At 34.5% G+C, this 27,720-nt stretch overlaps 2 protein-coding genes across 2 annotated transcripts; one reads left to right on the plus strand and one right to left on the minus strand.

The window, feature by feature from the left end:
* Window positions 1-245: 245 nt before the first annotated feature.
* On the plus strand, window positions 246-3,798 carry LOC140054983 (uncharacterized). Its single transcript, XM_072100128.1, has 5 exons — window positions 246-447; window positions 1,329-1,702; window positions 1,831-1,890; window positions 2,334-2,591; window positions 2,909-3,798. Exons 2-5 carry the CDS (start codon window positions 1,526-1,528, stop codon window positions 2,927-2,929), a joined length of 516 nt encoding a protein of 171 aa, XP_071956229.1. The 5' UTR covers window positions 246-447; window positions 1,329-1,525; the 3' UTR covers window positions 2,930-3,798.
* Window positions 3,799-3,964: 166 nt separating this feature from the next.
* LOC140054982 (uncharacterized) lies at window positions 3,965-26,956 on the minus strand. Its single transcript, XM_072100127.1, has 6 exons — window positions 26,420-26,956; window positions 10,200-10,236; window positions 9,739-9,838; window positions 9,175-9,321; window positions 8,030-8,195; window positions 3,965-7,856 (listed from the first exon to the last, which is right to left on the minus strand). The coding sequence occupies exons 1-6, from the start codon at window positions 26,819-26,821 to the stop codon at window positions 7,518-7,520; spliced, it is 1,191 nt and encodes a 396-aa protein (XP_071956228.1). The 5' UTR covers window positions 26,822-26,956; the 3' UTR covers window positions 3,965-7,517.
* Between the last annotated feature and the right edge of the window lie 764 nt (window positions 26,957-27,720).

Below are 27,720 nucleotides of genomic sequence, written 5' to 3' on the forward strand. Positions count from 1 at the left end.
TTGACAGGTTTCTTTCAATTAACACATTTCTTCAAATTAACTGTATTCATAAAATTAATAAAAACAATAGGCCTATGCCTATTATTTGGTATATCCACCTATAAAGTATAGGGACTCGTAGATAGATACTGTTATGAGTAACCCTTGTAAGGTCAGAAATTTAAATATCCATAATAAATCCTGTTACAATAGAATCACTATTTCGCAAAGTACTGGTATTGTTGTGTCAATAAAAAGAAACGTCTTTTATGCTTCGGTGAGGCGTAGCATCTTGTATAGTATCACGGGCCGCGTCATCAATATTATCCTTGCACTGTCAAAAAGTAGCCTGATGACGACTGGGTTCGATTAAAAGTTACCGTAACTCATTAACCTATTCCTTTAAGAGCATTACCACAATTTTGTTGGTATAGTAGCTGCTGACAGATTATATCAACATCAACTAATGTAAGTGATTGTCTGTTTTATTTTTGCTTTTATTTTATGACTCATGGGATTGTTTTATTGCTTTAGTTTCATTGAATTGAATCCACAGTATTAAATGAACACAGGCCAAAATATACATATTGTATTGTGTTGATATACACTGGATTTACCTGGTGTGTTATTCTATTGTTGAATTATGTATTGGAAATTTGCTATGTTACAGTTGATAGATTTATTTATGTGAGTTTCAGTTTAATTGTTTGATTATATGTTAACCGATATTTCTTTGGATAGTACATTTCGACTTATTGTAAAAGTAAGGAATGTACCGGCAAACAAGGGTGTGATCCATATTGAGGTTTTAAAGTTTTATTGTGTACCGCCAATTGTGACAACGACAGGGTTAAGAAATACAAAAGGCAGTGTGTCATTCACACTGTCTTTCAGGGCTTAACTTACAATTGTATAAATCGGGATCAAGCGACCAGCATGTGTGACAAACTACATTTACTACTCAATATGAGGGAACCTATTTATCCGCAGCGCCTTAGATTAAACAAAATGATCAGCATAACACCGTTGATGCAGTATATGTTTAAAAGTTGAGGTTTTAATACAAAAAAAACTTATGTTCATTTTCATGATTACGTCATGTGCGATATCTTGTCAGACAAATAATTAGGCAATATTATCCCATTCTTTGTATTTTCGCATTGAACTTAAACCTTTGTTTGGAATGGTACCATGCACCAAAAGTAAAATTTAACAATTTGCAAGTGTTCGTCATGCCATGTGAAAACAATTTCGGTAACCGAGAACAAATACTCCTACGTAGTTGAAATATTCTAAGAGAATCGTGTATGGTTATAACAATATTATTATTATTTTCCATATAAAAACAGGTGATTCAGAATCGAATTCTAAACACCCATCAATAACTTTCAACTGACAAAAAAGGAACACGTCTGTTTTAGGTCTGCGCGTACAAGACGCACCTATACATAAGCGCTGCCAAATCCGATAGGAAACGAAATAGGCATCAGAGAGAACCGCCTAGAATTAAAGAACTATATAAGTTAAGAGGAACAAAACTATCAGGATGTGTAAATGCCAGTGTATGGTTGTCGGGCGGTGTCGGTTCAAACTTTTAAAAGCATGTGGAGTCATCTTGGTTTTGTCAGGCCTTCTACTGGTGGGATTTGGAATCGCGGCCTTCTTTGAATGGGGACAGTTTACAAATGACACGGCAGGCGGGCCCATCTGGGCTGGTCTAGTGGTAAGTCAAATTATGTAACTTAACTTTTTGAAGAGAAGAATATAAATGACAATGAAAGAAAATAAAACTTCTTGACGAAATGGTACGCAAACATTTGTTTATACGTGGTTTTATTTCGTGTTTTATAGGCAATTGTGACGGGTATATGTTCATTTTATATAGCATCTACGTTATCTGACGATGATTGGGTGAGTTAAGAGCAAAACAGTAGTTTATTTTGAAGAGCAACATCATTTTAATGATCATATCAGTTTGTTTATGAGTCGTTCTTACACTTTTCTGAATTATTTTATCATAACTGTAAACATAGTCACGATTTCAAGTCAAGAACACTTTCACATGCAAATCACATGATCTGCAGCTACTTAAGACTAGTTAGGCAGACCAAGTTATTATAATAAAGGTTTACAAATAATTCTACAACGTTTAAAACTGAATAAACTATACTCATTATTACAGTATTGTTTATGTATGTATATTTTATTTGAAAAACATTTTGTATCTGTATCTGTCTCATATTGGGTGCAGTTTTTCTCTAGAGAAATAATTCTATTAAGAATCGTGGCAGATCTGAGATTTGTAAGAAAGCATTTTACAACTGCATCAAACCACTACTATCATTTTTCTACAGGGTGTGCGAGGTCTGGTTTGTTTCACCCTTCTTTCATTGGTCACCATGGCAGCTAGCATTGGCCTGATTGCTTGGAAACTTTGGGAAAATGATTACTTTGTTAGTAAAGACAAATTTGAAGCTTCTACGACAGAAGACCCTTCCGAATGGACATTAACTATAGCACTCTTTGCAGCGGTCAGTTTTGTCGGACTTTTAGTAATGTTATCAAGTACGATTATAGGCTGTATTGGATGCAGGTGTCCTGAAAGTTCGGAAGTAAGTGTTTGCTTATTAGTATTTGCCACACACATATGTTACGTCTAAAGGTTTGCACAATGGTGGAATACGATTTTAAAAATATTCTATTAAGTAAATACCACTTAAATATCCTTAAATATTTTGACTTAAATGTCTTGTAATGAATAATGCTAGAATCAATGATCCACACAATCTGCTAACCCGGTAAATTTCTTTAGCGCCAACTATCGCTTGGTACTCCTGCGTGAAACATAATTATAGTTTCAATAGTTACCTTGCTGTGTTTAAGGAGAAAATTGCACATTATAGTAACCAACGGTCCTTTTCTGTTACAGCTCGTTTCCGGAGTGATATAGTTAGAAACTACGAATGAATCATTTCAACAAAATACAAGCGTTTACACCAAAAGGGAATGACAGTATTTAGACGTATACTTATGCAAGATTTAAAGATTTATTGGAATCTTATTGGTGGAATCTGAACTAAAATTAACATATATTTATGAAAGGAATTATTTAAATTTATTACCGTATGGTTTCCCATGTTGCATTCAGTTGGTGGATGATGTTCCTATCAATGAATGATTTTGAGACATTATTGTGTAATTAGCATACTTGTACTTGGACAAGAAATAAGTCATTATGATAATATTCAGTTGGTGATGGTTTAAAAATAATATAATAATGTGGTTTATCAGATTTGAATAATTATTATTAGGCCTTACTGGGAGTAATAACTTGTTTTTATCAGGGAATCGGTAAGTAAGTGATCTCGGAGGTAGTGCATTTGGGAAAACTAGAGGACACCATTTCTTAATTCACAAGTACTAGTTATATATTACATCAGAGTTAGGAAAACATCTCATTTAGTATTACAGTAGGCCTACTGTTGTTGCTTGATAACGTCTACAGTTTTTAAATTATCTTCCTCAATTTTTTAGCTATATACCAGCACACCATGCTTATTGACTTTCATGAAAATGGATATATTGGTGACGTCACAAATGCTTATTGAAGTCTCGAGTTATCTGCATCCATCAGAATGGGCTGAAATATAAAATAGCACGCCCTCTATCGTTCTTTTTCATTTTGCAAAGTAATTCGCTCAGTTTTTTTGTTCGAAATGTATTATTATTTATTGGTCACAAACCATTTGGAAACAATTATAGAAAGAGATAGGGTTTCACAAGCCGAGAGAGTACAACAGCAAGCTAGTCTTGTTTGGCAATAGATTTTAATGTATTAAATCTTTATACAATGCATTCTCGTTTTTATTTCTGCTCGTAAGTTTTGGCTTGTCATACCTAAAATCAAAACGCTCGCTGGTGGCGCTACGTGTAAACAAAAACACCAATAAGTCCAGAGAAACAAAATGAACATGAACGACCGCAATGCTGTTACATTGAAACAAGACAATTTTAATATCATTGTATACAGGGTTGACTCTACATTCACAAGACGACAAAGTTGATGCTCATATTATAACATTACTAATCTACCATTATTCAATTTGCCAATTGTTTTTCCCTAACTGATGAAGTAAATATGTAAATATATATTAGTTCGACTAAAAGCAGATTGAAAATTACCAAGATTATCGAGTCGGAAAAACCTTTCCAACATGCAATAGGCTTTTTTTCCTCACAACATTTCTTTAAATTTCTTACTTAAACTGATATTTTTTTTAATTTGATGTTTTTATTTGTCAATATTAATAAACACTATTCTAAAATTACAACTTAACGAGAAGAGAATGACCATAGGCTGAAATAATTTTCAACATTTTTTACACCAACACAAAATGACTTCCGACCTGTTTTGTTTGTGTATCTGTTGAAAATTAGGCACACCGTAGTCAATGTGTAGTGATTGACGGACGAATAGGAATTTGGCTATTTACACGCCATTCAAAGCCTATTCATACAGAGCAACGGGCGGATTAATAATAACCACAACGGTCTTTTGAAGACTTGCAGTTTAAATTGGAAAAAAAGTTATCTTCTAGCACATTAACATGAAAATAGTGCATGACTTTTCACTCAAAACCTTTCACACACGCAATCAAAAATAGTTAACATTTCACAAATCCTGACATGCGCAGAAACGTCTAAGCCACATTAGAATATTTAGGTCTAAACATCTTAGAATACCCTGTAACACCAGAAAAAATAGCAACCATTAAAAAAGCCTAGGCATTCCAAAATACTGAATAAGATTATGATATTCCCAATGTTTTAATAGACAGTAGAGGTATACCTAAAACCATGGTTTTTGACAAAATTATTCTCTAATAATTACAGAAGCTCTGTGCCATATCTTTGTACACACATCACATAAGCAGTGCCAAAAATAGTATTATTACCGCCCTCGATGTTCAACATTTACTTTTTTAATTCAACAAACTCTTATTCCATTTATCGACCACCATTCATTGTTTTGTTCTAATTTCTTTCGGATAAAGCGCAATAGTATATACAGTGCTGCATTGAATATTTGCCACAAAAAAAAAAGTAATTACGAAGTAAAAATAAATCGTAGAAGCACCAACTGGAATAAAATGGAAGAAAATTATCGGCTAAAAAAACGAAAATAAGTAGGTAGAATGAGCATGCGCACATGAGCGCTAAAAGTATAGTTACCGCCCCCATCGTTTACAATGGTATGCTTATGGTTGTGCGAAATTAATTAAATGGTCATGCGTGGAGTAAGGCATGTATGGAGAGTTATGACCACCCTCTGCCGTTGATCATTCTTACGCAACCGTTATTACTAGACTACATTAACTTACAACGTAGTAAGGACTAAACTTGCTACCACTACATATAAGGCTACCTCACTTTATATACATTGACTTATCTACTAAAGAACCAATAACTTACACTATTAATTACCGTCTGGAGTGACGTTTAAATTACGCTCGACTGTTGGTACAGAGAATAACAAAATAACTAAAGTGCATTTAATATTAAAGCTTTAGTTAAATTCGCTGAAAACTAGTAAAAAGATCTAAAAGAAATTAATTGATTCTTATTTTAAATAGGATTAACAATAACATAAATGTGACCAATTATATGTCTTACCTAAACCCAATGTGTCTATACCACGCGGATTTCATATTGACTATCCATCGTATATGAATTAACCTATCGACAAAGTAGGTGTTAACCAGTTATGTAGGCCAATAATACCTATGTCTACTTTTATAACAGTAAAAATATTTGGTTGAATGCCAATATAAAAATGTAGTAATATTAATGTATATCTAGAGTAAAAAATATACAAGAAAAAACACAAGAATTGTATTATATGCATTGATTGCAATAATAAAAAAATTATAATAAATGTATAAAGCAATGATTCCTATTTCCATACATAACACTCATTCTCGATTTTCTCATCATATGCAAGGCCAATCCCGCCAAAATACAAAAGTGAAACGAACATCTTATATATTGAAGGCAGTCCCCGCCGAATACAAAAGTAAACGTTTTCATCATCTCGTAAACCCATCAATGACTAGATACAACATAACGTACGTAAAAAATACAAAGCGTTATATAAAATATGAACAACCCTCGTGTCCGAAAACTGGCAACAAATAATTGCATCAAAATGAGGAAGACAGAGACAGACAACAAAAAATTAAACTAAGCACGGCTTTTAGTTTATAAATTGTTCACCGTGTAATACGTTAATATTCTTCTGAAGGCTACCAAAAGTTTAAATATTTGAACTCGTTTCATGCCTAAATTCTCTTTACACTTTACAATACAATAGTACTTATGTTCGCCCCCTCATACGGCTGTAATTGAGGAGATGTGGAGATAACTATTACCAACCATAAATGATTAGATTTATTAATCGACGAACAACCAGCTAATAATACAGTTCCACATTGAGCAGACGGTAAAATGGCGGCAACGTATCATGGCACTGTACATTCACATTGAAAGAAAGACATTAACTGGAAGAATTTATTCCTTAATTTAAGGCCCTTCACCTCGGGAATGTGAATATTACTTGGTCACAAACACTGTACTTTTTAAAAATTCGTTTCAGTCAGGCGTAGGTAACACATCAAAAGTGAACATAATCCACTTACACCAAACATGACGTAACTAAGTTTCTATCTCTGTCGAACTGAAATACAATTTCAATTTTATACAATTTCCTTATTTAAATTTTATCTAACATTTAATTATGAAGAGTAATTTGATTAATCAATTTGTAATTCGAAATGTAGCAGAATAGGCACATCATCAGGTGTTATGCACCGTAGGCTCATAATCTGCACGTTACACGCGCGTGCGCAGTTGAGTAATTTATTTAGACAAATTTACATAATTTTCCTCCCGTCTATGCAATTATGGTCTAATTAACTATCAAAACGAGTCGGTGTTGAAGCCAAAAGACTAAACAAATTAACTAAACATACTGTAGTGACGTCATATAAACCTAATTAATATAGGTACAAATACTGATATGGAATGAAAAATAACTAATAAATTAAATACAAATTAAAGAAAATATTATGATTTATACACTATTACTCCTATAATATGAATCTAATGCTGTCGTCGACATTATAATATAACGGCTAATAAATTGTTAGAAAAAAATAATAGCGAATTGGAAGGTATAATAATCGTGTTGAAGGTTTTTTTTTTAACAATAACAGAATTGACAATTATGCTGATGACAATAAAACACATAGTATTTCAGTCTTTTATCACTAACAACCTGGACAACACGACCAAGAAAAACAAAATATTGAACCTTCCAAATCATCATGTAATAGAATAATCAAATCGCGTTGTGGTTTTCATCAATTAAGCCTATGTTGGTCATTGGATTCCCGGACCGTCTGCACCATAATGAGACTGGTGTTTTTATGATTATGTGTAGATGATCCTAAAACAAGCCTGTTCTACAAGTCACAGCATAGCTACGATGCTTCTTTAGGTTCCGCTGCAGCTTCCGCTTCTTCTGTCTTTTCTTCCTTCTTTTCCTCGGTCTCTCCGTTAGTTTCTGCTTTTGGAGTTTCCTCCGTCTTTGCTTCTTCTTCTTTCTCTCCATTGACTTCCGGTGTATCCTTCTTTTCTTCCTCTTCTGCTTTCTTCTCTGGTTCGGCGGCAGCCTCTTCTTCTTTCTTCTCTCCGTTTTTGGCAGCTTCAGCCTTCTCTGCTTCTTCCTTTTCCTTCTCGGCGGCTGCAGCAGCTGCTGCTTCAGCGGCTGCAGCAGCTGCTGCTTCCTTCTCAGCTGCAGCAGCTGCTTTCTTTAAGAACTATTGAAGGAGATAAAAATATCACTTTAAAGAAAAACTACAGAAATGAAAATGAAATTGATTTGCTGATAACAAATTTCGGCAAAGACTTACTTTCTATTCATATTATGTTTTTCTGACCTAACAGTTCAACTACTATTATACTATTGTATTGTCAGTAAAATAAAACTTACGCTTGATAAATCATCATATACACTGCTTGGGTAGCTGTTGTTCATTTTGTGTAGAATAGCCTTTGGTATCCAACCTTTCATGTTAATCTGATTGACAAGAATTACCTGACTGGCATTCTCATCTTCACCTGGCTTTACGATTAATCCGCCGTACATCAGCTCAGCCCTAAAAAGAAGATCAAACATAAAATATACAAGAATAAGGTAGGATGGAGATTTTACCATATACAATGGCTAATGTAATGCATCAAATCATTATCAAGGAAGATGCTGATACAATTGCCAAAGGTTTATTTGTCTCAAATGTTTCAAGAATGATTTTCCTAAAGCCTGGTTTCCATAAAATCGCTACACCGTGTCGCCGACTGCTGTCGCCGACAGAGCGTAGCGATTCTATGGAAACGCTAGAGTTTATCGGGGATCTAGTACGCGTATACGATTCATCGCCGACAAAATCGGCAAAGTTGAACATGGTTGAACTTTGCCGATTTGACTGCGATGAATCGGGGAGCCTTCCCGATTGTGTCGGCGACATCTGCGCGTGTAGCGATTTTAATGGAAACGCTGTAGCGATTTTAATGGAAACCAGGCTTTAGTGGGTTGTTTCGTTTTCTAGGTCTTGCTTATGAGGTTCAAACAACTAGTAAACTTGACAAAACTTTGAAATATTTGGAGACATACATTCTAGTACAAGTTTTTTTCTTCGGCGTGATCACTTTTATTTGTACTAAATGGTTTCTTCAGTTGGCCAACGTTTCTAAACTGGTCTACACTGGAAACGTTGGAAAACCTTTCTTGCCAAATTCCAAGTTTCGATCAAGCTTTCAAACTAAGTTTTCTATTGTGGACTAGGTTGTCAGAGAACTACTTTTCTGCAGCTTTCGAATATTTTTAACTGGGCTACACTGACAAACGATGGAATTTATGTTGTACTCTGAGGTTGCTCATGTTTGTGTGGTATAGTCTGCAGTACACTGGCAACATTTGTTGCAAACTCGAAAACATTTTCCAAAGTGTGCTCATGTAGACTAGTTGACAAACTTCGATAAACAGCAAATTTGCAGAAGCCTACACTAACTTTATTTCTTAAACGTGGAATTTGGTAAAACAACAATGTAGTTGTTTTCTGTGGGAATGGACCTTACCGGGTAATTGTGCTTTTATTTGCAGGTTTGGTAGGATGGTTGCAAGCTTTGAACACATAGACACTCTGCTTAGGATCGTCGGATTTCTTTGATGCTGCGCACTGTACCATGTCACGGTTTGTGTATGGTGGTGGCAACTTAATTGTGCTGTAAAAACAATGAGAAAATATAAGAGAAAATATTAGAGCAAGCTTATAAAGCAAAATGTGGTTAGGTTCAACCACGATTAGTGTTGCCGTGACTCGAACTTAACCATAAGATAATTTCAGTAGATTAGTATTTTTTCATATTATATATCTAAGGCCGTTATCTCGAAAAATATAAGTAGAAGTAAACTTGAGGGAGACTCAATAAATGCCATGGAGGTGACCAGGAAAAACATTTCCTACGTCATTTCAAGACTTTTCAGTTTTGTTATATGAATGGATATTATAAATGAAGATTATAGTTTATTTGGAATATTCTAATGTTTAACCTCTGCTCAAAATATAAAATAAAAAGGAGAGGACCAGGTTTCCAAACCAATGAATAGATGACAAAAATTGCGTTATATATACAACTTACGTATACATAATTCTAAAATCTTCCTTCGTTTCCAACACTTCTGAGACAATTTTCTTATTCCATTTTTTTCGTTCATCAAGATCTGTAAAAAGTTCCACAGCTGCAAAGAAAAATATTTAATAAACCATTGAATTTTAACAATAATTATGAAAACTGACGTTTTAAGAATTTGTGAAATAAAATTTGACGTTTTATAACATTATTTTTCATTGCATGCATACAATAACGATAGGGCGTGTGTTCGTATCAATATCAAAGATAAAAGTGATAGCGCCATCTATATGCCAACACAAGTTTCGGCCAAAAAAATGAACAGCTGCGTAGTGTAATTGCCGTCATACATAGAATTATTATTATCATAATTATATTTTGATGACCACTTACAAAAAGCTGAATATTATTTTTGGCTATCGTATTATTGAAACATAAACAACATTTTATTAGAGGGTACGATTTCTTACCTCGATCGAAAGAAACGTTTGGCAGGTCGATTATACCCTAAAAAAATAATAAAATTTAAATATTAATGGTTTATTCCTAATTAAACACTAAAAATATAGAAATATAAGAGTTTTTTTACCAACCAAATGGTTGAAATCATATTCCGGTAGAATAATTGGCAATGTGCCTATTTTAACTAACATGATAAAAAATGGATGGTCTGGTTTGCATAGACCAGAATATTGGCGAGGGACAGAGAGGCAGCTGGTAGTACCATCATCGAGGGTACTTCACCAGAGGTTATGGAATTATCGGAAATCCATGCTATTATAACCTCTTCTGTGGAATAGGAAGACGAAGCTTTCTACTAAAACAGAATTAGGTTTAAAGTAACCGCCGGCACAAATTATTATTACTCACAATCAGTTACAAATATTTTGTTTACTATATTATATTAATTCACGTTTTGTTCACATTTGTTATTGTTAGTCTTATCATTTCCCAAATGGAAAATAATGATATTAGGAACCCAGATGAAGAAAATAGGTTGTTTATGGATAAATACCCGTAAATATAAATTTGATACCCTCTCGACAAACCGGTATTTCCTCGATTACAGAAAAATGTATGTCGACTGTTTCCTTATTAGTAAATAAGTCAAATTTGTTAGCATACTAGATGGCGATAAGATATGCAAAATAGGCATTCGTTGCTGATAGAAGACAAGTCTGCTAAGACGATTTCAATATTCTACGGTTAATTAGGTCATATCCCTGACGGGCAATCCAAATACAAAGAGAGACCTGCCTATGAATTATTAATGAAGCAAGAATATTATTAAACTATCTAATTTTAGTATAAATTACACCAAGCAAAAAAGGTGACGAAAGCCTTGACAATTTATATGATATTATGCTCAGTACCGGTATAATAACGTCCAGATAATAAAGAAAAATGAAGACAACAAAATACGACGAAATCATAGTCATACGTAAATAATATCCACTTTCAACACAATCTCGCCCTTAGACATCAATCTCCTATTATTTCATTAAGATATGAAAATGAAGATAATGTACTGAAAGGTTATGATGATAAATACTAAAGATGATGATAGTGTATTGGAAAGTAATAAGGAAGATGCTGCATGGAAGGTGATGAAGAAGATGCTGCATGGAACGTGATTATGAAGATAGTGTACTGAAAAGTGATGAAAATACTGTAAAAGTGATGATGAAAATACTGTACTGGAAACTGATGATGAAAATACTGTATTTGAACGTGATGATGAAAATACTGTACTGGACAGTGATGATGAAGATACTGTAGTGGAAAGTAATGATGAAAATACTGTACTGGAAAATGATGAAGAATATACTGTATTGGAAACTAATCAAAAAGATAAAGTCATGGAAAGTGATAATGGAGATACTGCATTTGAACGTGATGATGGAGATACTGCATTTGAACGTGATGATGGAGATACTGTATTTGAACGTGATGATGGAGATACTGTATTTGAAGATGATAAAAACACATTGTACTTGAAAAGGATGACGATGATACTGATGATGACGATGATACTGATGATGACGATGTTGTTAATATTACTAAGATACACTGATAATAAAATGACGAATAAATATTGATAATATACTTTGTTACTACATACTAAATTGCTAATGAAAATGACAGTTTCTCTAATAATTAACATGTAGTAACCTCACTTTCACTTATCTGAACATTACATAGTTGGTGTGTCATCATCGGACCTATGTGTCATCAATAGATGTATCATCAAAATACATCTAATAATCACTATTAACCATTACTCAGTCTGTAATCTTCTATTTTTTGTCTTTATAACCCACGCAATAATTATAAATACAAAAACATCTACAATTTATCATTATTTAACTCCTTCATAGCTATACCAAACGATTGTTTTGCAAGCAAACCTGAGCGTTTGCCAGCTTAGCCCCTGGGGTTTCTCTCCTCCGTCTATCGATTGTTGTAAATGATTAATTCTTGCTAACCGAATGCGTGATTTCTGCCTCATGCATAATAAACTACACGGTGTAGTTATTCACCTTATAAGGATATCTACGACTACGAAAAATGATAATTATTATTAGAAACACTGTCCATGCAATCTTTGATGGGTTAATAGTAAATACCGGTAACTAACTACTGTAAATGATATTTTCAAAACTAAACGTTTATTTTGTTATGTGATGATTAAGAACTTACTGATAAGCACTGTAACTACGAAATATATAAATTGAAATTTATGCGATACGAGTTGTGAAGGTGTGGTCACGATTTTGTAAGCTGTCTGCTTACATACGATGTCTGCTTACATACGATGTTTCCTATCGTTTGATTTTATATTTTTCTAAATGTATATCTATTCATGAATGGATAACATAGCTCTTTTCTGTTCAATATAATTGTGTAAAAGCCATTTTAAAGAACTGTAAAACGTGTTTTAGGTAGGTTATCTATTTTTGTTATGAAAAAATGGGACTTTTTTGGATAGTATGGTCACAGATGGTTAGGGCTATAATGACAGCGACGAAAATAATGACGTAGACAAAAAGACGACGTAACGATGATACACGGTCACTGTGATCATGACGATGATGCATATAATGTTACAATGCATTACAATACCATTAATGTCATTTTCCAAACGTTATGAAACAATAGCCTTAAATATGTCTAAACTGAAACTGAAACTTTTTGTTAGACAGAAAATGTTATCACAAAATTTCAACATTGAGTTGCTATTTACAATACCTATGGCGTTAATAATTTATGTAGTAAAGCAACGAATATAAAAGTATAAAAACACGATTTCAATAAATATCTTAAAGGGACTGTGCGGTATTAGCTGGCATAAGTATGCTTAATAATCACGCATGTAAAGTACGGGTACGCGCGCGTTAAAACAAGTGCGCGTACTGATTCATTCAACGAAGATGGCTAAATTGAATCCTAATCTTAAAATGGTGTTAATTAAAATACATGCTTAACATATAACTAGATGATAACGCACCTTTAAAAGACACTAAAACATCAACGATGTCAACGAATGAACTCGCAATTAGCATATTCATTACAAAAGTAATTGAAGAATATTTAAATGTGAAATATCGAGTAGAGACATGTCCTAATGCAAGCGTGTACAGTGTGTGATGAGTAGAAGAAAGACAATAATGCCAATATGTTTAACATATCTACGTTAATGTAGCGTGCAGCAATTAACCGTTGGGTTCGGTTCTTTAATATAATGTGTTTATCAGCAATAGGGATGGGAACTATAACTATAAATATTAATGGTGTTTAGTTAGTTAATGCTGTAGGTCCATAATAGGTAATTTTTAACAGTAAACAACGTAAATACATAGAAACACCCATATTATATTCCGGCGGACCAACCTTAATAATAGTCGAATGGCCATGGCGTCCCTGTGTTAAAATGTATTTTCACCAAATATTATCTTAGGAGTGTCCCAAAAGTAGTTCTACTGTATGGAAGTAATTTGTTTCCATCATATTCAGGTTCTTACTTACAAAATTAAAAAAGCCGTGTGCTAGAATGAGTTCAGGATTATTTTGGTCTTTCTTCACTGTGCTATGATACTAGCCACGGAAACTATGACAAGAGTGTTGGAAAATAATAATATATACCTACGCCCATAAATCTATAGTGAAGAAACATGGAAATAAAAATCATTCAAATTTTACCGTAAAATCTACACTTATAAAAATAAGGGCTTCGACAAAAACCATACACTTTTACAGTAATGGTTGATTGTGTCACATGATGACATTTTAGTTTTGTTCGAAACGCAATAAAATTTGATATGTGCTTGGTTGGCGGGAAGTAAGCCAAACCTGGCGTTCTTCCTTCCGGGAAAAAGATCGCTCATATAGTACATGCAAATTATGGACTTCGCTTTGCTGTTGTATCTATTATAAAATACAAGAATACTGGCACAATTCCAGATACCATCACGGAGGTGTAAACATTTAGATTTATACAATACACAGGTTTAAAGCAAGAAGTAAGGAATGTTATTAATGTGTAAAGGAGGGTAAACTATGCCTACTGACCATACAGTATGTAATTAGGTCAAGGAACGATCTAGGAATTGAGAAATGTTCTGAACAGGCAGGATGACCTTGCACTCGAGTTTGTAGAAGTCTACAGATTATTTAACAACCTTCATTGACGGGGAAAGCGCACTTGACCTTGTCCAAAACCATTGGCCAGCGCTGGAAGAGATGCAAAGCCGGAGCCGGGAATGGGGGAGGGGGACCAACATAGTTTCGTTGTGTACTCAAAGTAGTACTCGTCGTCACTTAATATACACACACAGTTTACACTCTGTCCTCTAAAAAAGCACAATTTTAAATAGTAAAAGGCTTTCAAGTTAAGTTTTTTGATCAGGAACCGAGTTCAGACATCGTCACTGCCTGGGGCAGATGGCCTAGCATCAACCTGTAGGCCAAGGGCAATGCGTTTATAAACAGTATTATGGAAACGCTGTTTGAATGTTTGCCTACTGTGTTGACAACTATTTAATTGGTTTATAAACACTACTTGGTGGGTGTTCTATAGGTGATAAAATGACCATGGTCATAATTTGGCGAGGAATTCGAAGTGTAACGTTCAAGCTGTTAAATTGTTACACTTTCTTTAATCATTTTCATCAGGGTTACGAGACAGTAGTCAACCATTTTGTTTGTAGTTAGCGTATAAACTTTCAATTCAACTGTAAAATACTGAATAATTCAAATGTAGTAAATTAAATATACATATCTCGAATCATTGGTATTTATTATTAATTAGGAAATGACAGTTAGAAGTTCAATGACACTAAACAACAGGTTTGCAGAGCTGTAAATTATTACCTAAATGTTTGCCATTCTTACTACTTAATTTATTAGGCCTAAAGCTGTAAATTTAAGGGCCTGTTTCTATAGAGCAGAGAATACGGTTTTGAATACCGTTCTTTTCAAGAACCGTTTTTTCTTGTCAGCAGAAATGGGTCCCCACAAAAAACCACAAAAAAGAACCGATCTTAAAAACGGTTTCAAAAACCCCAATTGATTGCAGTCTCGATCGCAAAGAACCGTTCTGAAACCGGTTTCCGTGGAGCAAATTTTAGCTGCAACACAATCGCGGTCTCAATTTGACCCCAAAAACTGAACTCTCCAGTCTGCTGCACTGGGACGATTGCGGTCAACTCGCAGTCAAACCTTTATTTCTCTAGATAGTGAGTATTTTATTTAACTAAAAAATGTTGACCGATGCCATTACGAGGTTCGTAAAAAATATGTGAAGGGAAGAAGATGAGGGGGCTTGTCGGGAGTCGGAAGAAAGACTCACGTAGGCCTAAGGCCTACATGTTTTTAAGAATATTGTAAAGCGTGTGAAAGCTAGACGAGTTCAACTTGACAATATCAGAGGCCAATCATAGTACCTCTACTTTAACCAAGGACCACAATAACGTTTCAGGTAATAATTCCCCCTTCTATGATGAAATGGATGCTATTTCTTGGGGATCGCGCTATGTGAAAAAAAATAAACATGACCTCGATCCAATCACGCTTCCGCCTAACGAACTGCATTGTGGTGTATATAATGATGTCATTCATAACGAACGCACATGGACGGAACCGGTTTTATTGGAGTAAAAATTGAGCTGCAACGCGATCTTTATTTATAAACAACAGCCGAAACCGGTTTCCAAAAAACCGTTCTTTTTTTATTTTTCAATAGAAACAGGCCCTAAGGGTAAGGCAAGAACTTGTCCATTTGAATCTATCGTAACTATACTATATTAGTATCATCGGTAGTTTCTGTCAATTATTGAGGAAATGGTTACCGTAGTCAATTGTTGGAGTTTATATATTTGTAAGAATCACTATATATGACTCGAGCAACCTCTTTGTGTTCTTCTTTTATATAAAATAGCATGAGGTATAATTATATTAGCTATCCTTTTATTTATATGTGACTAGACCTATGAACTGTTTTATTATATATATGAAATGAAAAGGGTAATAAACTTAAGTATACTTCAGAAGTGATAATAGTCTAAATGCTAGGCTCTTTGTATAGTCTAAATGTTAGGCTCTTTGTATAGTCTAACTCTTTGTATAGTCTAAATGTTAGGCTCTTTGTATAGTCTAAATGTTAGGCTCTTTGTATAGTCTAACTCTTTGTACCGGCTAAAGTCTCCTCCAGGTACAGTTTCTATTGTAACGCGTTGATTACAGTAATTTAGTACAGTACTATTAGCAACGATAAAACACAGCAGAGGCACGCGTCAGCCAGCATGGGGTAAAACCACAAGAATATCCATGTACGGCGGTACAGACGCGTGTCATAAATTAACGTTAGGCCTACTAAAAACATTGGACTACAGCATTAAAACAACAATTGCAATGATTATACGGAAGTTGATATTATACAGACAGAAGGGGGGGGGGGGGGGGGTAATTGAACTCTACCAAAAGTAAAAAAAATATTAAGGAATTACATTTAACTAACGATCATGGTCTACAAGTACAATGACAATGTCCATGGTTCTCGCCGCAGTTCTAATGACAATCGTGATTGTTAAAGACAAGTAAACACTTAAATCATTCCTGGTTAATTTGTTGACTTGGATATGATATACAACGATCTGTTAACCTGTCACGATATTTAAACATTGACGTAATTAGTGACATAAGAGATAGCACTTAATAACAAATAAAATGTTTGATTAAATGATACTGATTTACATAAAGACGCGTGGTGTCATTGTGATGGTGCCATTGTAATGGTGACATTTTGTGATGGGGGAAATGCGAAGAGGTATATTTGTGATAAGGACATTGTAAGTGACATGAGAGAACAGAATGACATTATGAAAAAGTGACATGTGAGAGAGTGACATTGTGAGAACGCGACATTGTGAGAACGCGACATTGTGAGAGCGCGACATTGTGAGAGAGTGACAATGTGAGAGCGCGACAATGTGAGAGCGTGACAATGTGAGAGCGTGACAATGTGAGAGCGTGACAATGTGAGAGCGTGACAATGTGAGAGCGTGACAATGTGAGAGCGTGACAATGTGAAAGCATAGAGATATTATATAATATCTCTATGGTGAAAGTTACAATGTGAAAGTTACAAGTACGGTAACAATGTGAGGGCGAGAATTCGATGGAGACAATGCGATCTTGACACAATGCGAGAGTGATAATGCGAGGCTGCGAGGGTGATAACGTGAGGTTGCACTGTGATTGAAAATGAAATGATAAATACAGAAAACAAGGCACACATTTTGAAAACTGAAGAAATATCATGAAAAATGTAATTATAGATATCACCATGCCAGTAAAGAAAACTAAACGAGAATTGCAGATGATTCACTCAAATACGATGATACCAAAACAAGTCATGCACACTTCTACCGTAATTAAAATATGGAAAGAGACTACAGTTGAGTGAATTTACTACTTTACTCATTATGAAATGACTGTTAGAAGTCCGGGTGTATAAATTAGATCAACTTTATTCACGCATTAGGTTGACGGCAACACTAAAAGGTGTGATGATTCATATAGAAAAGATGAGTCGAACTCAGTTGAAATATCCAATAATAATAATAATAATAATATTAATAATAATAATAACACTAATATTTTTTAGTTTTTGCCTACTGTATTGCGTTAGAAGATTTTAAAACTTGGGTTGTTACTGAAAATAATACTCCGAGTAGACAAACAAACTCATGAGAAAGAGATGTATTCAATATTGATGATTGGGAAAAAATGGGGATGTTTGTTGTCAAATCACTCCATCATCCCGTACACAGGGCCTAACCCCCCACACAGGGCCTCCAATCACTGCGGGATATAAGTACACTAAAAAATCATGCCAAGTAAGCCTACAAACGCTTCAAATTCGATGTTGTTGATGAAAAGGTCAATTCGCACAGAAACACACCCTTTCCCGTCTGTTTTAATAAGATTCCAGGTGAGTTTAACCTTTAATTGACCCTATAGATTACTACAGCATAAATTGAATTTAGCGGCGACATTGACGCGTAGTAGATGCAAAGGTATCCGAGAAAAATCATTACCATTTACTGATGACGAAACTTCCTCCTGGCATTTATTGACAAACACTCAGCACTTGATGAAATATTTCGTATCTGTTCAATAGATCTATGAAGTTATATAGATAAGATCACCAGGAAGTAAGAAAGGAAACAATGAAAACTAGACCGTCATGGTACGCAATATTTATGATTATGAATCCAGACTCGTAAAGTGACGAAATATTACATGGTAACAAAATACGTATACTTTATTTCTGATGATTGCATGTCTGAACAGGTGAATCAGATGTAAAATATTTAAATTTAAGTTGAGTCTAGCACATAATTTTACATTTTTAGACAAATACCCCTTGATTGAGTCTAAGGTTACCCCAGATATAATTGAAATGTTATGAATCATGCTACAGAGATTTGATACCGGGTTCTTAAGGAGAATCATGATTTTAATTACACGGCTGCACTAAATACCCGTGTCATGCGTTTGAGCAACAAAAATGACACTATACGCATACGAAATTCACGCTTTGCCTTTTTTTAGAACCAAGCCTTTACAGTGTGACCTTTCGAGGTCAATCGAAACGACATATGTATAGTAACTGTAGTATAATTTTATGGTAAAACATAATCAGTTTTATCTCTTATCTCGAATCTTGATATACTGGTAGGTCTATTATTAAAAACGGATGAATTTAACCGTTGAAGAAGATTCAAACAATGCCAAAATGAAAGATTTTTTTTCTCGAAATAAAATGTTTTTGTATTAACAACAGCTGCCAATAATAAAAACACAAGCAGTTTTGAAAAACAGAAACTTTCGCTGTATTTTTACTGAAGATTTAATAGGCCTATGCATTGGCTTTATTTCATCTTGTTCCATTTTTATGTAAATTATTATTATGAGCTTGGCACACGTACGGCCAGGTCAGGAGTCTTTGTTCTGCGCTGTTCTCAACCACAACAGCAACTACTGTATCACAAATTGAATTTAAATTTTCCTTATTGTTTACATCTGTAAAAAGAGGCTTAATAATTTAATGTAAGTCATTACAAGAAAAACTAATCTTAATTTAATTATTACGTAACTAAGCCCTTGATTTCCTATTCTGTGTAGAGAAGCAAACCACTGCAAAGAAGCGGCTGCCAGTAAAGACAAAAATAAACAAATTACTTAATTACTGATTCATGATATTTAATCAATTATTTACGTCGTCTGTGACTTTGAATAAAACATTAAAAGGGAAATTGATTGAATGATTTTAATGAGTACAGTCGTGATGAGCATCAGTCCGACTCGCTTTCTGTCTTCATTACAGTATCTTTCTAAGAGTATGAATAATTGTGTGTGTAAATTTCCTAAATTAGATTACATCCACAAACAAGATGTTTTAAAATGACCCGTATATTACAATCGTCGCCAAGTAATATTAGCAATGTAATGATGAGTTTGATTTGAAAAGAGACCAGAACTGCACGCATATTGGCCGCCTAATGACAATGATAATGAGAGAAATTGGATAAAGCATTTCCAAACAAATTTAGGCCTATATTATACAGTTTCGTTCCTAACTTCTATAACTGTATCATAAATTCCGGATTTTCCCCTACACAATATTTGATTTTACAGGGAACTATAACATTGTATAATATCATAAATAAACTTATTAGAAATGCCTACAATTTTAAAGAGCCCTACAATGATTTTAATATAATAGAGGCCAAATTCAAAATAATCTAGTGTAGTGGTACCGTTACAGCCATACAATTTTAGTAGATCAACTTTTGGTTTGATTTGGCAACAAATTTAGAGTAATATTATACACAAATGTTTGTCACAGCATGAAAGAATTATTAATCACAGTAATTTAGAGGTAGTCTGGATTCGATTTTCAATCCAACATGAACTGAAATAAATCAATTCAATAATACATACACTCCATCAACACAAAGACATTGAAAAGCTCACATCTGCTATATTAGACGGCAAATCCCAATCGACATAACTTCTGAATACAGTCATGACTTTGTATTGTACCAAAGAAATATTGTAGTTATTGCACACAGTAGCTAGTTTGAACAGTTCAGCTCTTTGTGTTCAATAATGAACGGTCTGCTAAATAGGCAATCTCATACAATAGGAACGTGTTTGCTAAAAGTCTGGCTAATGCCTTGCAATAATAACGAGTTTTACGATAAACGAGAAATCGTTTAAAAATAGTAGGCCTACTACAACAAGGGGTGCGAAATATAAGCTGCAGGTTCTCATCCCTAGATCATGGTTTAATGTTACGATCATTCGTGAAAACACCTCACGATGAAAGAAATGTGCGCGCTTTACAATAGGCTAACGCCACAATGTTACAACATCATGCTATATTACTTTGTAACCATAAAGAATACTGAAGTAAATTTAAAACGTTGATAATGAAGAAAAGGAGAGTCAAGATAATAGGTTCAAAATAATGAGGTCAGACTGGAATAAAGAAAAGAATAGTGGTAATGAATGCAACCATCCGAAAAACACTGAAAGAAGAAAGTATTTACTGCAGCTATAAGCCTAAACATACAACTACGTCTAATACAAAAGGAATAGCATCGTATTTTTGTAGGTTATCGTTGAAACTTATTTCATAAAACAAATCCTTTTTAAATAAAATTCTGCGTACGAATGCGATCCCCTGAAATAAATATTACTTGGGGACGGACATGAAAATTCTTCAGTAAAGAAAAAGAAAAACGAAAAGCGCATGCGTTTCCAGGGACGAGGTAAATTGAAACTGGTAAAACGTTGGAAACCCGAGTTAATGGTAGGCCTACAATAGTTTAAAATGGTAAGGGTTTCTGTAATATTGACCGACGGAAAGACTAGTAAATTACATTCGGAAGTAAGGGCTTGTAGGCCTACATTGTAACAGAATGATAATAATGTAACTTGTCAATCAATCAGTAGGCCTATAATTGAAAGACACTCGATGTTCAATAGGTCGACACTGAATAAATCGGGACTATCGATGATTGCAGCATATTTCTTTAGAATACTTTCTTGGCCTACTACACAGGCTCTTTGAGGAAGATTTAACTGAGGTGTATGGCTAAAATATACGTGTTGAGTTTGACAGCAATCATTCTCAAACAAAAGACACATCAGACAAGTATCATAGGTCCGAATATGTATCATTTCCAACAAGGCCATCATGGCTGCAGTCGCGTGCTCAAATTTGAGTTGCCATGTTTGTGACCTGCATGTGACGTGTATTTTAAGACATACGCCTGAATCACATGATTTGCTATCACAATAGAACACGCCTAATGTTGAATGTTGTACCTCACATGTTTATGATTGAGGTACAACTTCCTCTTACCACGAGATACTATATCCTGTACAAACAATGGTTGCACACGTGTGAATGCAATGTTATCGATGTAGTTTGAATACATAGCCTTAATTGCACACGTGTGAAATACAATATAATGTTTTAGTTGTTATAACTACATATTTTAAGAATAGTTTTCAGTATTTACGCGTGGTGGAATGTTGAAATTCGCAGTAATCGTAATACCAACGCTGTTTGCTCAATAAATAACTTGAGTAAACAAATAAGTTAGCAATTTCAACACACACATAACTTTAACATTAAAAGGCAAAATCAGCCTTTTCGCTTTTAAAGCGTCCGGTTACTAAAATCAAGGTTTTTTCGCGCCTGCTTACATGGAAAAGCAAACATTTCCCTTTCCCTACACCGTGAGACACAAATAACGAAAAGAAGACGTTTTAGTGGAACACCCCTACCGATCAATGAGACAGTCCACATTGTAATTAAAATATAGGCGTAATCGTTAGACAGATACTGCTTTCTTTGTTTAAAATATATGGGCAAAATTGCAAAAAGTCACAAATTGTGAGATAAGATAATACGACGAAATAAGCATATCCGGTTTATAATTGATTATTGAGTGTACAGTAAGTACCCTTGAAGGTCTGAATAATATCAGAAACTGAATAATTTAAGATAAAATAAAACAATGGTAGTATACTACGAGAGAGACGTTTCAATCTTATATTGACAATTTACAAGAAATGTTCCAAGATTCTTGAAAATGATAAGCCTAGATCGAAACGTCGAATTCTTAATAATTTGTTTCGTTTATCGTTTAGGAGATAAATATACCTCCCTGGAATAACAAGGCAATGATTTTTATAAATTCATGTATATTTTCAGATTGAGACAATGTAATAGTAATACGAGGGAGCCGAGTCGGTTTGTTATTTTATACCGAATTCTTAAATGCGTTGTTAAGGCTTTGGTATAGTTGTCTGGCCTGTTGATGTATGGATTACCACTTTAGACCATTATTTTTGAATGTAGGCTATACGATGATCTATTATATTTATAATGGATTTAACATTTTGTCGACGTGTTTTATAACAATACATAAATGATTTTGGATTTGGGAATACAAACCTAGTCTACCAGGGTATTTCATGACAATTGGCAATGTTTACTGGTAGGCTACATGCATTCCTAGCCAAGTGGGGCTATCATTTTATTAGAGGTCGGATACTATTTTTAAATTTATGGCACGCCAACTTTGTAAAAAGGTTTAATTAACGTGGCACATGACAAACAAAGGCAATGCCAACTGACAGGTCAAAAATTTGAAGAAAGAATCCAAATATAATATCCTGTGGCCATATGCATATTTTCCTTAAAATATTAAGTAGTTCACTTAAAGCCAATATATATTTAGGTTTTCACTGTTTATTAAGTGTCCCTAGCCTAAACCTGTGTGTATGATACGACCTGTTCTACTGTGGTGAACTAACGAATACAGTACACCGTGGTTTTTAGGCTCCCATGAACAATTCCGAAACACTTCACCCAAAACAAGGGCAGCAAATTATTCAAGGTTATTGATATTAACAATGAAAAAGAAAGACCCATCATGGTGCACCGAATTTGGGAAAAATGGCTCTAATACATATACAATCTATTACACTACATACATACAGTATTCGGAATACGGTTCATTACGAGATACGAGACTCATCTTATCACATGACAATTACGTAATTGCTCTGTTGCGAGTTTCATAATAGGCCTATTATTAACGAAAAATCGAAAGTCGATCGACAAGAAAAAAAATCTTTGATTCTCCGAAGTTATGAGGTTGTTTTTAAAATTGTATATAGGCCTATATCAGGTAAATTCTGACATCAATGCCCAAGCATTTTTGTCCTCCATGGTCACCCTATCGTACTTAAGTATGAAATCAGAAAATCGGAATTTGTTAATTAATTCCAAATGATAGTGACAACATAATTGAATGGTGCCGTTGTTGACAGCAAAGGTAATATCAAAATCTGAACAATTATCTCTCGGGTGACGCACATTTTGAGAATCTAGTAGGCCTATAAATTATTCTGATTGTATCGCCTTATCCGTGCCCGACTTTCTTTCTAATTTCTATGTTGTTGCTGAAACAGTTCTCTCGTTGGCGAGTGTTACCTTCATGACGTCATAATGTTAATGTAAACCTAACCCAAACCTACTTTTGTTACAACTATAAGTATACTAGACGAGATACAAAAAGTCCACATGCAAATTATTTCTGAACCCAGCAGAAACATATCTATTTCTTCAAGACTCTAATCTAATCGCCAAATCTAGAGACATTCAAAAAGGACAAAACGAAGAAGATAGATTCAATCTGCTTAATTTTATGACAGGTTGTAAATAGGTCAAGTCAATAGGCTTTATTTCCATTCGTTTGTGGTGTAATAAGGAGAACATCGATTGATCACGTGCAATATTGAAGAAATTGACTCGATCCACGATATTGGGTGGAGAAGACGGGGATGATGGGAATATAAAGGCTACGGTACTATGTAACGTGCCGATGGGAATGGGTGACGTGGACACCTTGCATAAGCACATGTGATGGTACACTAGGGCGTAGGCCATACCACAGGAAGGAAGCCGGGGCCATCGTCCTAGACATCTATCTAATCTTCTGTCTGCATGCATACACGCCTATAACACTAGCTTTTAACTGTTCATAATTACAATTATGCTTCCACATGGCTCAGGAAAACTCATTTATTAAGAAAATATAAAAATATAAATGACCTCATTAATTGACTGACCTAAGAGGTGTAACTCGTTGAATACTAATGAGAATAAATAATACTATAATAAAATAGCGTGAAGATGAAATAAGCGAAGTTAAAGCCATCAGCGAGTGCATTATACTCGGGGGAAATAGTGAACAAAGGGAAAAGCTTTAAACCAGAGATTGTGTACTCAGCAACCGGAAATATACATCTATACTCCTGGATCAACACCATGTCTTTGTTCCGCTTAAAATAATACAGTACAATACATCATGTAGCTTTTTCATTGCCTTAAAATCGCAAAAGCATGGTTATTGGAGTTATTTTTTAGTTTATTTCCTGCAACTTACAGAACAACAAAAACAAGAAAAACTTCAAGAATAATTTTAAAAATATTTTTAATGTAAAATCGGACAAAATATATAAATAGAAAAGTAAAAAAAACTAAATTAATAATTTAGGTATACGGTAATCTGTAAATAAATCTGATTTTAAGAATATTAGGCCTAAGTAAAAATATTTAAAAAAAGAAAAAAATAGACCTGCTTTAAATAGTAATTGTAGTATCACGATTGGCAAAGCAACATTGGGAAACAAAAATTGGATAAATCTATCATTAATAAATAATTGAATTTTAACCTGCACATAAAACGATTTTGTAACAGATTTTCTGTAATGAACAATACATACACGAAGGAAGTAAAAATTAAACTGTTATGACGTATTTGCTTAGAAAGATAACGTATATAATGATATTTGTCACAGCGATTACTAAAAACGTATTTATCATTCGAATAAACAATCGAGTAGTTCTGCATATCTAAAATTTAATATGCTTAATTACAGATTCAGATAACGCATCTGGACGTTTGATATAAAATTGTAATGACATATAAAATTATATATCAATGGAATGTATAAATAAATGCATCTGTCGGAATTATGGACTGTCAAACTGGAAGGTATTCGGCATTATGTTAATAAAGAATACAATAAATAACCTAAACCTTCACGGCATGCACCGGTGATTTCCAAAAAGTATTTCAAACCACACATTCTTTTATCAATAACAATACAATCAGACCAGGGTACTCAGTGTTTTGACACTAGATGTGCTTTATGCTAAGGCCGGTATTAAAACATTGCAACAGATCGTTAGCGTATGTACATTACTGTTTCATGAATTATGTTTGTATTAAATAAATATTTATGTGTGTAACGCATTGGATTGAATCAAGGATGTAATGAAGAACACTCTGACTTGTATACGTCTTGTTGTAGTACCGAAACTATCAAGATAATTACCAATGCTAAACATATACAATTCAATAATCAATATTCAAGTAATTCCAATATATTCACGGCTCCGTTCCCCCAAAATTAAAGGGCTAGTAAATACAGTAAAACCCCTAAGTGTACTAAGCCTATTAAAAGCATACTCGTTATTTATTGGGGTCAAATCATCAAGAATAACCCCTATCTAGCTTTGCGTCGACCCCACCCATCTTACTATCTTTGTCAAACGTGTATTTTTCCACATCTGACGAAAACTAGCGACGATTGCGAAATAAAGTGACAATCTGTTCGCTGCGGAGGAGCACGTGACTAAACCATGATGCCCATCCCAGTTGTACGCAAAGTAGTTGCAGATTGAATAACTTTCGAGCATTTTTTACATTTTTTCTTCTGATTCATAAACAAAATTTAACAAAAACACCACCGTAAATATACGTAAAATTCCGTTTAAACAATACAGGCTTTGTTTCATGAAGAATCGTAACGTTTCCGTTAATGTTATGATAAACAGTTTACCAAAAAAAAAACACTCATTATTATAAAAACTCCAAAGCACACGGGAATAAAATGATCATTATTCTACGATAGATAAGCATATGTAAGCCTAATTCAACGTGAATTAATGAAGTTAATTATACAGAATATACAAAAAAGTTCACGTGTTGTAAAATACGCTACATTTAACAATTATTATAAGAGTAACGCTTACCTTGATTATAGGCATTCCATTCTTTTCTGATTTATCCGTTCGCTTAAAACAAGACAATCCCTTGTGTTTGTTTTTCATTTTTTCCCAGCCCTCTTCATTTGAATCAGCGTATGATAACAATTTTTCGAAATCTTCTTCAACGAATGGGTTTTCTTTCGGAGCTTCTAATGGGTTCTCAGCCGGCGTTTCACTCGGCTTATCGTCCGCTGCGCCTTCTGCACCGGCAGCTTCACCGTCTGTTTTGCCCTCCTCTGGCTTTTCTTCCTCGGTTGCCTTAGCTTCTGTACTTTCTCCATTCTCAATGGGTTTGTCTGCCTCCTTTTGAACCTCTGGGGCAGGGGTAGATTCCTCTTTTTTTTCTTCTACTTCAACTTCAGCGGGCTTATTACTTTCGTCTGCCATGATTTCTTAGGGCGTGTACCGTGCAGTGAAGATTCCGAGAGCTTGTGCTTAATAGTGAAAACCTAATTGCAAATTCTGACACATGCGCAGTCTCATTAGCCAGGGCCGTCTATTTTTCGCAAGGGCTCGGCTTGCTTGCAAAATGTTCAATCAATCCACTGCTTTCTTTACTGCACTGTATGTAGTATATCGTTCAGTACTATGTATCTACTGAAGGCGCATAAATGTATATAAATAATATAAACGAATCTATATATTATTCCTCAACACATGCGTGACTAAATATTCGTTGTATGAGCAATTAGAATTAATTAATTCATTAATAGGGTGTTGAATAAATAAAATGAACAGTGCAAGTGTGCGTGAACGTGGCTATGGAGAGGGCTTGTGGAAGGAGGGAGCGATAGGGGGAGGGGGAGGTGGGGTCCCGGACAGGGATGTTGGGGTCCCGGGGCAGGGGGATGGTGGTGTTCCGGGGCCGGGGATGGGATTAGTATTTCGTATACAATTACTTTATTAATAGTACTACTAATAGTAATTTTTTTTTAATTTTGTGGGTTGGGGGAATGGAAGCTGGGCTTACGAATTTGGTTAGTAACATTCAATCTGGGCCTCCAACGTTAATAACAGGTATTTACAAGGTCAGTTTGCCCTCTTACTACAGCTCAGCTGGACACCCGCCCACTATGTGTGCTGTAACTAGGCTACCCCTGATTGGGCCACACACACCCTCCTTGTACCCCGCCAGCAATTCTTGCACTAAAAGCTAGTTACTGTCACTTTTGATATAAAAGTCCCATATCATGTGTTTGTATACAAAAAAATCATAATTAAATTGAGAAATGTTGAAATGTGGGGGAAAATGAATAGTGTAGGCCTATCATTATTAGCCTATGCGT

Source organism: Antedon mediterranea, chromosome 7 (assembly GCF_964355755.1).
Source record: "Antedon mediterranea chromosome 7, ecAntMedi1.1, whole genome shotgun sequence".
Taxonomy (NCBI): Eukaryota; Metazoa; Echinodermata; class Crinoidea; order Comatulida; family Antedonidae; genus Antedon; species Antedon mediterranea.

Bases quoted from the DNA above. Each gene is read 5' to 3' on its own strand.
- LOC140054983 (XM_072100128.1), top strand. From the start codon at position 1,526: ATGTGTAAATGCCAGTGTATGGTTGTCGGGCGGTGTCGGTTCAAACTT. The intron at 1,891-2,333 runs GTGAGTTAAGAG...ATTTTTCTACAG, and splicing joins CGTTATCTGACGATGATTGG to GGTGTGCGAGGTCTGGTTTG. The intron at 2,592-2,908 runs GTAAGTGTTTGC...TTTCTGTTACAG, and splicing joins GGTGTCCTGAAAGTTCGGAA to CTCGTTTCCGGAGTGATATA.
- LOC140054982 (XM_072100127.1), bottom strand. From the start codon at position 26,821: ATGGCAGACGAAAGTAATAAGCCCGCTGAAGTTGAAGTAGAAGAAAAA. The intron at 10,237-26,419 runs GTAAGCGTTACT...TTATTTTTTTAG, and splicing joins ATGGAATGCCTATAATCAAG to GGTATAATCGACCTGCCAAA. The intron at 9,839-10,199 runs GTAAGAAATCGT...TTTTCTTTGCAG, and splicing joins AAACGTTTCTTTCGATCGAG to CTGTGGAACTTTTTACAGAT.